Source organism: Coccinella septempunctata, chromosome 1 (genome assembly GCF_907165205.1).
Source record: "Coccinella septempunctata chromosome 1, icCocSept1.1, whole genome shotgun sequence".
Taxonomy (NCBI): domain Eukaryota; kingdom Metazoa; phylum Arthropoda; class Insecta; order Coleoptera; family Coccinellidae; genus Coccinella; species Coccinella septempunctata.
The window spans coordinates 37,891,012-37,903,256 of record NC_058189.1 but is presented as its reverse complement, the minus strand read 5'-3'; the positions used below and the strand labels follow the sequence as shown (position 1 = coordinate 37,903,256).

The window sequence follows — 12,245 nt, the reverse complement described above, 5'->3', positions numbered from 1 at the left end:
GAACGCGAAATAGCAGCGGTTTCGGCCGAAATGTGTGGCCGAGTCATCGAAAATTGGGTACAACGAATCGACCGCTCCAAACGTGACTGCGGTAGCCATATGAACGAAGTCAAATTCCATTCATAAATGTTTTGATTGCACTTCAGCCCGATAAAAAAATTTTTGAAATATCTCAAATGGTTTGCATTTTATTTTGAAAAAAAGTTGTCAAGTCCTTATTGGAAAACCCGATACATATCTGCCAGGTATGCCTGGTCGTATACTCTATATCCCATTTGACAAGTACAGGTTCTTTCAAAAATTAACCAATTTAACTTATATTTCAGAACTGTACTCATCACACAGTAGGCGACCACTGCGAAAAATGCGAAGTAGGGTACCACGGCAACGCGAAAGGTGGCACACCAACAGATTGTCTTATCTGTGCATGTCCATTACCTATCGCTAGCAATAAGTGAGTTCACTATTATTGGTATTCATTTATTCCAAAAATGATTATACTTAATTGTTTTATAGCTTCGCTACAGCCTGCGACGTCAGTTCAGATGGAGAAAAAATAAGCTGCGAATGTATTGAGGGCTACATAGGGGCTAAATGTGATGCTTGTGCCTCTGGTTATTACGGAAAGCCTGGAATATTGGGTAAAGTTATTTATGAGAAGAGAAGAATACATTCTTTGTTCTGCCTTTTCAATATCAGAATATTACGAATATACTTTTATATCATAAGCTAAATCATCACTATATTGAACGGACCGTAACTATTGAACCAATTAATTATTGTTATTGATAACGTATAGGCCGTAATTTTCAATTCAGAAGCATAGAATCGGTCGATATAAACATCAACAAATGTCATGGTTAGAATAATTTCCTCGCTTCTTTATCGGCAATATTAAAAGCCAGGTACGGCAGATTAAAATATACCTTACCTACCTTCATGCACTGTAGGAACTGTAGGAATACTTAAGGAGCTAAATAGAAAGAACTAGATATCATTCTAACTTATTTTGACGCCTTATTTCGGTCTTGATCTAGAAATATGTTTTCGAATAAATAGGGAGGTATGTAATTATAACTCGATATTTCTCGAGGGAAAACTTTAATTCAGTGATCGACTATTTCATCAAAGAATGGTGCATTCTGACAATTGATTCGGTCTTATTTGACCTCACCAGAGCGACACAACTCCTACTCCGATGGAAACCGTCACGTATTTGCAATACCCCAGCACCATCTACCTCCCAGAATAAAGATAGATGCAAGCATCCATGTGCTCGATGCTCTTAGTTTCAGCCTTCCAGAATTAAACAGGCCGGAGGATTAGATGTTGTTGTTATTACCTTCGAAGTGCGAATATTTATCTGTGTTTCATAATATTTCACCGAAAATAAGTCAACACGAGTAGGTAGCTGTAGTATTTAGTTCCACTATTAACAACCCCGGATTTCAAGGAAACTCAATTCTCAAGGGATCTAACAAAAACATTGGGCATGACACTTTGAGCATCACCTTTTCAAATACTTCAATAAAATCTGAAGAATATATAAAGTTCTTAGGTATATACATTGACGAATATCGTAGGTGGAGCCATCACATAGACATATTGAGTAAGAAATTGAATTCATCCCATTATGAAATATACCGAGATAAAAATTGTTTTTCAACTGAATGTTTTCTCAATTTGTACTACTGGTTGGTTCACAGCCATATATCGTACAATATTTTATTGTGGATAATTCCACTGATGTCAACAGAATCTTTGTTTTTTTTTTCAAAAGAGGGTCTTGCGCTTGATCTTCGGTATTGACTATACAATAAATTACCTGAATGTTTGAAGGCTATGAATAATTTTGTCCCATTCAAGAGGAAAACTAACCTCGGGTTTCATAAAGCTTGATCGGGGAATCAACCCTTGATTGACGAACAGACGTCAATTTGTTTTCAATCGATAATACAATCATGATTATTCAGAATATCATTCTCGTATCAAATAATGACGTTCATAAGTCCATTTAATAATTCTTAATTGCTACTTCTTCTATATATTCAGAAATGAAAAAGTTTCAGTGATTTAGTTTTAGAAATCGAGTGACTGTGAAATCGTTGATCGGACAATCAAAGTTTTATGAAACCCGCTGTAAATCTCTGTTATGTGGGAAAGGCTATTATAGTCTGAATGAATACCTGAATGATACTTTGTAACTTGATATTGATTTTTATTGTTCACTTGGGTTTTTTTCTGTGTATTTTTTGGACTTAAATTTCGAATGTTTTAGGAGATGAATGAAGATTATTATTATTATTATTATCATACTCACACAACGAGTGAATATCTTTTTTTTTTGGTGTAGCAGGGGGAAAATCTGCAAAACAGACGAACACACCCTCTTCAACAACACCCTATCAAATAGCATAAAAAAAAATACTCCCATAGCCAATTATCATACGGTACTTCACGAACTCCCACCATATATTATAAACCTGATAAAACTGAAAAGAAAAATGTACAGAGAATACCTGATTCAACCCCAGCCTGAATTTAAAAGAAACATCAATGAAATCAACAAAAGCATTCATATCATGGTCCAACAATACAGACAACACACTTGGATAAACGCATGCAACAAAATTAACGAAACAAAGGGAAAAACATTTTATCAAGAGGTTAACAAACTCTCGAAATACAAACAATTGCATAAGATCCCTACGCTCAAAGATAACAACAAAGAATATAGGTCAAACAAAGAGAAGGTAGAACAGTTTGCTGCCTACTTCAGAGGTGCATTCCAATATGATGGAAATATCAAATATGACTACAGTCAAGAAACCAAAGTAAACACTTGGTATGAAGGTTTTTTCAGGAATGCTGACAGTACCCACCAAAATGAAAATGTCAATATTTTGGAAGAGGAATACTACGATGTCCTTTCCAAAAGTAAGAACAGTGCCCCAGGATCAGACAATGTTCCATGGAGTATTGTAAGGAAATTAGACAAGGAAATACATGCCAAAATTATTCAGATGTATGAATACTGTTTGAGGTCCGGAGTATTCCCAGAAATATGGAAAAAGGGCACCATAATCACCATTGCCAAACACGGTACAGACCATCATAAAATACAAAATTATAGACCCATAACACTGCTGCCTGTATTGGGAAAACTTCTTGAAAAAATAATTAAAAGAAGACTGGAAGAGAAAATTAAGAACGCTATCCCAAAGAGCCAATTTGGATTCCGCTCAAAAAAGTCAACAATTCATCCTCTTACTATATTTGTATCCAACACACAAAACGCCCAAAGAACCCGGAAACAGACAGCTGCTGTTAGTTTGGACATCAACAAGGCTTTCGACAGCGTGTGGCATAAGGGCCTACTTTTTAAGTTACACAAACTCAACACTCCGAACTATTTAATAAAAATGGTGAAAAGTTTTCTGGAAGAAAGGAAACTCTGTGTAAAAATCAATGAGACAACATCCACCTCATTCTCACCAGAACAGGGTACACCACAGGGTTCACCCCTTTCCCCTTTGCTCTTTAATATTTTCTGCTATGACATACCTGAGAACAATAGCAAAGATCAGTATCTCCTGCAATATGCCGATGACACCATTATAATCTCGCATGGAAAAACCGTAGCTAAGTGCATAAAGGCATTACAACTTTACATGGACAGATTGATAACCTGGTTTTACAAATGGAGGCTACATCCCAACCCTGAAAAATCTAAATTCATAATCTTCAACCACAAGATCAGACCAAGTTCTCCTCTAGTTCAGATAGACAGTAGAAATATAACTCCGTCTCCGTCAATAAAGTACCTTGGCATACAAATCGACGGTAAACTAAATATGAAGCTTCAATCAAACCTCTCCAAGAAAAAAACAATTGCAAGAGCGAAACACTTCAAATGTCTCACCTACAAGAACGAAGGATTAAGCATTGAAAATGCCACAAAAATATACAAAACAGTTTGCAGACCAATTCTGGAGTACGGGCATACATTATATGCAAATGCCACAAATTCGGTATTAAAAAATCTAGAGGTAGGGGAGAGAACATCTCTGAGAACAATAACACGAATGAGACACCCCCTCAATAAATTACACAATCCATCCAATGAACTACTCTACAGAAAGACCAAAATACAGCCAATAATAGAACGACTGAAAATTTTAAATGGCAGATTTTTCAACCGGGTCAAAGAACTGGAGGATATATATGGCATGTTCCACAGAGATACAGCGAGCAACCCACTCAGAAAATTTCCAGACCAAACAATCATGGACAGTCTCACGTCCATGGCTATGTAGATCAATAAAAAAAAAATTAACCCAATTTAGTATATAATAGTCTAACCTTTTTTTTTTTTTTGCTACATCGATGTATCTAAATGTACAAGGCTGAAGGACTTTGGTCGATGGCCTTTGACTGTGGTCAATAAATGACAGTTATTATTATTATTATTACACCCTCTGCTGAGGGGGAACAGTGTGGGGATTCTCACTCTCTGAGCTCGAGACCCACTAAAAACCCTTAACTGCTTCTTCATAGGTTCCGGGCATTTTGCCTATTAACCAGTTGACTATTATGGTTTCTGGACTCTCACACGATCATAGTCGTGTTGATAGTTGTTTGCTGCCTATAGCTTTTATAGGTTAAGCTCTTCTTTGGTTACATTTAAATCCTTAACTGATCTCTCGGTCTTCGGTGGTAGGTTCTTGACCTTCTAGCTTCTTCCGTTGGATCGTAGTCGACTAATCTTCGTAGTTCCTCATTTGGATGTTGTTTGGCTTTGTCGAATATCCTTTCCGCCTTTCTCTTCATAAATTCTGTAACTGGTTCCCATTCCAAGTCCTTGTAGATTTGTTTGTTCCTAACATATGAATATCTTACTTTATTCTGAAACTACATACACACTTGGCCAATCCTCCAATAACTATCGCTGCTTTCTTTACCTTTTGTCCGTACTAAACTCCGAAGAGTCCGAAGCTGTAGCGTACCAGCAAGATCAAGATCCCACTACTCACCCCCTTCTACACCTTCTAAGTCGACTCTCTCCATTATTTAATTTCATTCGGCCGTAGCGCAGATTTGAATAAATCTTGATTCACTTCCATGTCCGAGCGAGCCCAAAGAAGTATTCACTTAAAAATGAATCAATCCGATCTCGTTTGTCCTATCAGCCGCTGTAAACATTGTCGTATAACCTGATTGTGTTCTTTCTTCTACTGGATCTGTTATTTCAAGGGTAATTGAAGACTGTTCTTTTGGAAAACTTTGAGGAAATGCATTATCAGTTGATAAGGAAACTTTTCCTGGTGTATTGAAGACAACGGTTGGAAAAGAGTTCTCTCTCAAATTACATGTATCTACCAAATGTTCGATATATACTACAGAGTCTTCGTTAATTTCAAAACTCCTCTCTTTATGAATCAGGTTTAGCCATGTCCTCTTTCTCTTTCGAAATCTAAGTAAGTAATCTGTCATTTGGGGATTTATAATTGCTATTGCAACCAGCTGCTGCATAAATACGAACTTAAGGTTTCGGTTTCGGTAGTGCGTCGGATACATGGAGAAATGCTGCAGTGCTACAGAATGTAACTTTTGCTTGGAAGTTGCGCATGAGCAGTCGATGCCACAGGCGCAGCAGTCACATTCTGCAGCCACTGCATGCATCCGACGCATTGCCGAATCCATACCTTTAGTACTCAAACCGACGTGCGCATATGTGTGATATAGCTCCTGTTGATTTTTTTAGATGTCGTCACAACAAATTCAATTCTTCAATAATGAACACCGTTCTAGTAATTTCAACACTTATTTTTGATTTGCGCACTAATAAAAAAACGAGTAAATCGAAGGCTTTTGACTCTTTCCAATGTGAACTACTGACTTGACAACCGAAATGGCCGAAATATTTGTTACACGCTGATGTAGTATGTACAACGCCGCATTTTGGAATCTTCCGGCCTGTTCAATTCTAGTTGGCTATGTCTTAGGGAACAGAGCATTTTGCGGTCGACATGCATGTTAGACGAAGCTGCGTGCAAGTTCAATCGAGGTGGATGTTGTATTTCTCAGAAGAAGTCGAATAAAAAGGCAAATCACTAAACTGTATCCTTGTACTCACAAGCTTCAATTTCTTTTTCGTACTCCCGCGCCTCAACAAAAAAATCAAAAAATTATCAAAAGAATTAACAGAAATATCTGTCAGATGACTCTGATAAATCCAATATCAGTAGTTTTGAGCAAATGTTCAGTGATGACTAATGAAACTTTTTCAGGTGATTATTGTAAACCCTGTCAGTGCTCTGGCAATATAAACCCCAGTGATCCTCAGTCCTGTGATACTGTGAGCGGGGAATGTAAGAAATGTCTCAATAACACCTCCGGGCAGGCTTGTTCATTGTGCGCCCCTGGATATTTCGGAGACGCAGTCAAATTGAAGGATTGCCAATGTGAGTATTCAAAGATATTACCCTGAACAATATTTTCAACAATCTTTCAATTTCAGCTTGTATATGTGATAAACTTGGGACAGATCATTGTAATAGTTACACAGGGGAATGTGTTTGTAAACCTAATGTTGAGGGAGAAAAGTGCGATAGATGTAAATACGAACACTTTGGGTTCCAATCTGGTAAAGGATGTCAGGAGTGCTTATGTGCAGAAGCATCAAATAGCAGCCAGTGTGATGACGTTACCGGTCAATGCCAATGTAAAACTGGCGTGACTGGAAGGACTTGTGACAGATGCGCACCAGGACACTGGAATTATACCGCAGATGGATGTAGCTGTAAGTTTATTTTATGTTCATACCGATCGATTATTAATTTCACCACAAATTTTTTCGTATTTTGTTGAATGCTGTACTTTCCTGCTACTGTAATGAGGTATCAAATTAAAGATTTTTTCGAATGATATCGAAAAAAAATACAAAACAATATTTGTGCGATACTCACAGGGTATCCAAGCTACCTCTCGAGAACAAAATATTGCTGTATAAAACTATCATTACCCCAATATGGACATACGGGATAGAAATCTGGGGATGTGCAAGCAAATCCAACATAGCTCTGATCCAAAGAACTCAATCAAAAATTCTGCGAATGATGGCCAACGCCCCATGGTATGTGACCAACCAAACTTTACATAAAGGCCTAAACATCCCATATGTTGAAGAAGTCATCAAGTGTAGGAGACTAAATCACCACGCAAGAATGGAAAACCACCCAAATATCTTACTACAACCACGACTGACAAACTCCTTATCAAGAAGACTACAGATACATTGGCCAGCTGATTTAATGGAATAATGAGTTTCTCTCACTGAAGAGAAACTTGAAGTGCGGCTTCAAGCCATTTCATTATAATGTCAACGTATTAATTTAAAGAATATTATTCTGATTGTTAATTGTGGAGATATAATTAAAAAAAAACAAAAAACTTACAGGGTAGTGTTGAGGTGGGTATTAATAGTCTTTCTTCTTCCACTCAAATCCTGAGCCAAGAAAGGTTTTAAAGAAAAAGATTAATATCAGCTTATACGCACAATAGAAACTCAACGAAGTCGGGGCGATTTAAGACCACGATTTCTGATGTTGAGGTTATGTATGTATCAGAGATAGATGAGGAGATACGAAGGAGCTGCGGATATTATGGCCTTATGGAAGATAACTAATGTTGACAGTTTTAACCTGCTGGCCTTATCGAGAAATTTATTTTCATGCAGTTCGTGACATCCTGTCGAATTTCCTCAATTTATAAATATACCTCGGACAGAATCCTGGATTTTCTTGACTTTGCTCATGGTTTCTAGGCCTAAAGAATAATAATAATTGAAGTTAGATAGGATGTACCACAAAGAATTGACCTTAACGCAGCTTGAAGAGAACGTCTGTGAGGATAAAGAAGCCCATAATGAATCTGCACACATAATCTGATGTAGACCTGAAGTACTGTACTGTCCAAGTATTATGTAACAGCCCATCATAAACATATAAGAATCTTATTAAAAGCGAGATGAACTTTTAAATAACTCATTTGATTAGGTTCATGTCTCCAGCCCCCCAAATTTGAATTTTTCACTTTTTTTTTACGCTTAAGTTTTGTACCGAAATGTACCGTTGAAAAAAAATTTGCACCCCTAATTAAAATGATTTTTTTTTTAATTTTGGGGGACCGTAGACATGCTCACCCTCCACTTTTGATATTGCAATTTTTTTTAATTTCAGTTTTTTACTAGTTTTGTACCGAAATGTACCCAAAAGAAAAAGTTTTGTACCCTAAGATTAAGGAGTCTTAAGAGGGGGTTTCATATTGGTGCGTTTTCGTGCATATTTCGAACTCAATAATGCAATAATTTTCAATTTTCGAATGGAATTAATTTAGTGTCCAGTTGTCACCTGTCAAGTTCTGAATTTGGCAGGTTCCTGAATAGCGGGATTTTCAAATGAAACTTCTTATTGGGAAATCCTTGAAGTTAGGCAGGAGTTGTATATCAGCTTTCTCTAAGCCGCCAAACTGTTTCAATGCTTATTCTATTATATTGTCTCTTGAAACTGAGTATTTAATATTTTTGTTGTTGTGTTTTTGCTTTAAGGCAAAGATCTACCCAGTTTTTCGACAAATATGAATATTATGTAGAAAATGAAAGGAATACAATAAGATTTTTCAATTATTTTTTAGCATGTGGATGCAAAAGTGATTATTCTGTTGGATTTGGATGTAACACATTGACTGGACAATGCGAGTGTCTGCCTGGTGTAATGGGCGAGAAGTGCGACCAGTGTCCATATAGATGGGCTTTTGTACCAGAATATGGATGTCATGAATGCGATTCCTGCACCCACGCACTTCTAAATACGACGGACGCATTGAAGCAGTTGATCGATCCAGTCATTGTGGAGTTTGATGTGAGTATCTGAGCATTTTATCGTTTTCATTTTCAACTCAAAAATAGTTTTTTGTTCTTCTTCCTTCCCACTTTAAGCGATAATAATTATTCAATATGTTACTTTTATCTTTTCAGTCTACACAACAGGGATTCTACACTTTGAAAAAATTGGACAACATGAGGAAGTTAGTGAATGAACTCAAACCTAGATTCGATGAAGTGGATCCGAAACAAATCAACCTGAACAGTTCAATTAGTGAGCTCGAAAGTCTGGAAACATTGGCGAAAAATCTTAATAGGAAGGTAAGATGTTTGCTAGTTTGAGCCCCTTTTGGATTCGGAGAAGTAAAAGCTGAGATCCGCGCGGTTGAATCCCTTCCCCGAAGAAGGGATTCGTTGATATCCTCCACCATCTTGAGAGCCCTCGCGTGCCACTTAAAGAGTCTACTATCACGCCATTGTCCCTGTTCCCAGTCGTCATAGTCACCTCTGTAACTACAAGGTTGAAGGTGTGAAGGGGTAAACCCGACAAACCTTGAGTTGTAGGCCAAAATTTAAATTTGTGCGATTTCAACTTTGGTCATTATGGATGTTGAAATAAAGACATTATAGAGACACTTTTGTGAAAGCAATCCAGTGGCGTACTATGATTTTTTTCCTACAGGTTCATTTGCTGAGCTATAACATAAAGTTGTGTTTTTTCTTATGAAAACAGTAGTTTAAAATGATTTAGAAAGAATCGCCATTTTTTTACCGTTTCAGAAATATATTATACTTCACCCTTAGTCTTTCTAGGTCATTTTATTTTAAACTTTAAAAATAAATCTTTATGTTATAGCTCAGCAAATATACCTGTTGGAAAAAATCATAGTACGTCACTGGATTGCTATCCAAAAAGTGTCTGTATAATGTTTTAATCTCAACATCCTAGCTTAAACAGAAACGGAGATAATGACCAAAGTTGAAATTTTAATTTTGACCTATAACTCGAAAACAAAAGAAGATAGCGTGGTAAGCATGTGGGCACGCCTCTAAAGCACCATCTCTGATGTATCTTTCTACCAACCCCTCCAGCGTCTTGACTAAGAATGACGAAATGACGAAAAATCTCAATTTTTTCATAAGCAAGTAGTGAATGAAACCGTTGGTTTCAGGCTTTTATGGCCGAAGCTAGGTGAACTATAAGAGATAGATAAAAATGATTACGCAGAGTTTGAGCAGCTCAGCAGAAAGTGAACATTTCGATTTGGACTAGGATGTCAGGATCGTGATAACGTAAGCCCTATAGCTGCTGGGTAGGAAATAGGGAATGGTAGCGTTTTTTTTCATCAAGGTTGCGCGAATCTCTCGATAATTGGAGTTTGTTTTCAGGGGTCTTCATCTTGAGGGCTTTCGTTACATGCTTATTGTCGATTACAATTATTATAACTTTTCTATTTCACTTTTCGTAGTGAGGTTTGATGATTTTATGCTCATTGCCTTTCTCGAATTATTCGAATTTTCTCTTTACTAGCGTTTTAGAACGCAAGCGACGCCGCGGGTATGAGCCAGGGAAATCATGGAACGCCTTGGAGTACCCGAAAAATTCTTAGCAGGGTGTGAAAGCCTACATACCAACAACACCGCTAGAATACAACATAATGACCATTTCTTAAACTCTGGAATAAAACAAGGCTGCGTATTAGCGCCTTTACTGTTCAATATTTCCGCCATAGCTGTCTCGATAATTGCCGTAATGAGTATGCCTGTAAGAGGTGTTGGAATAAGATTCAGAATTGATGGAGGCCTGTTTAACCTGAAGCGCCTCAAAACCCGTTCAGAGTTTATCACGGAACTTCAATACGCAGACGACTGCGCACTTATGGCTAGCAGCTCAGAGGATCTACTGATAATGTTGGACACCTATTAACATATATACGAAGCTTTAGGCCCTAGACTCAATATCGACAAAACCAAAATCCTGGTAAGTCCGCCAGAAAGCCTTCAAACAGGTATCAGCCTGGAGAATGAAACTCTGGGACAGGTCGAGCAGTTCAAATACTTGGGAAGCTTCATAAATACTAGGGCTAACCTAGACACGGAAATACACAACCGTATCAATACGGCATCACGGGCATTCTGGAAGCTAAAGAGTGTTTCAAAATCATGACCTCAATCTGAAGACCAAGACAGCTGCTCTGTATGGCGAATTCACAGAGGGTACCCGGAAACCAGTATAAGCGGTTTTAATTATATACTGCATCAATTCCTAAAATCAGTTAATGCCAATCATAACTGGGAACAACTCTCATTAGACAGATCACACTGGAGGTCATTGGTCCACAGTTATAATGGAGACTCAAGAAGGATACAGCGACGGCCAGATCTGGTTGATGAGTGTGGAAGGATCTGAAGGTCACGGTTGAGTCTCTTCAGTCGCAGGAGGGCACACAGTCGCATTTAGTCGTAAGAAATTATAAGTCTGTTCGCACCGATAGCTTTTTTTTTGGGTCTTTTTGTAAATTTATTCTCGGTAACGGGATACAGCAATGAATGAGTCAGTTTAAAATATTTCATCAACAATTATATTTTCAGGCTAATTTTTCTCTGGATAACAGTGACTCGCTGAAAAAGGATGCAGATGAACTCAAAGTTAAATCCGAGAAATTACAAGAGGATCTACTGGAAACAGAGAAACAGGCACAATCGTCAGTTTCTAAAATAAATAATATTGTTCTAGAGCTAAATGAGGGCAGCGGTTAGTATATCCCCATTTTAAGCAAATTGTAAATGTTCATGTTTTGCTTTCCGCCATTAGGTAGAAACATTGAGATGGTTGTTGGTCAGGGAGAAGACATTTTGAAATCAATCAAGGATTATGATATAACGCCCAGAGAGGAAAATGCTGTCGGTCAACTAGAGAAAGCGAATAAACTCTTCCAAAACGTGTCTGAATTCAAATTACCAGCAGATATTCTCAGTACTAAGGTCGATTTGGTCGAGGAAACTCTAAAGAACTTCACCGCTAAACTAGACGATTTATACAATAATACACAATACTCGCTGAATAAAGCCACAGAAGCTGAAAACTTATTGAGGAAAACTGGGTGAGTAATCCAACAAACTAGGTACCTATTGATGAAACAGGCAAGAAACTACCATATTTCCGGAAGCTTCGTATTTGATACTTCGGAGAGTAAGATGAACTCATGAATTGTTCTGAAAAGAGGCTTCAACCATTGAAGTTTACACCGTTTGAAAGATTCGACTCATTGATTGTAGAAGTATTCAAAACGTCCAAGTTCATTTTATTTGTTATTTATGTATTACCATCATAAAACATTGCCAATCATGGGGAATTGTA

At 37.5% G+C, this 12,245-nt stretch overlaps 1 protein-coding gene across 1 annotated transcript in view; it reads left to right on the top strand.

The window, feature by feature from the left end:
- Nucleotides 1–12,245, top strand: part of LOC123322829 (laminin subunit alpha) — a 106,595-nt gene that overhangs the window by 70,775 nt on the left and 23,575 nt on the right. Inside the window, exons 23-30 of the mRNA XM_044910858.1 lie at nt 327–454; nt 517–641; nt 6,291–6,464; nt 6,521–6,802; nt 8,695–8,921; nt 9,038–9,205; nt 11,477–11,639; nt 11,700–11,988. Of these exons, the coding sequence (XP_044766793.1) occupies nt 327–454; nt 517–641; nt 6,291–6,464; nt 6,521–6,802; nt 8,695–8,921; nt 9,038–9,205; nt 11,477–11,639; nt 11,700–11,988 (1,556 nt within the window). The remainder of the gene's footprint in view (nt 1–326; nt 455–516; nt 642–6,290; nt 6,465–6,520; nt 6,803–8,694; nt 8,922–9,037; nt 9,206–11,476; nt 11,640–11,699; nt 11,989–12,245) is intronic.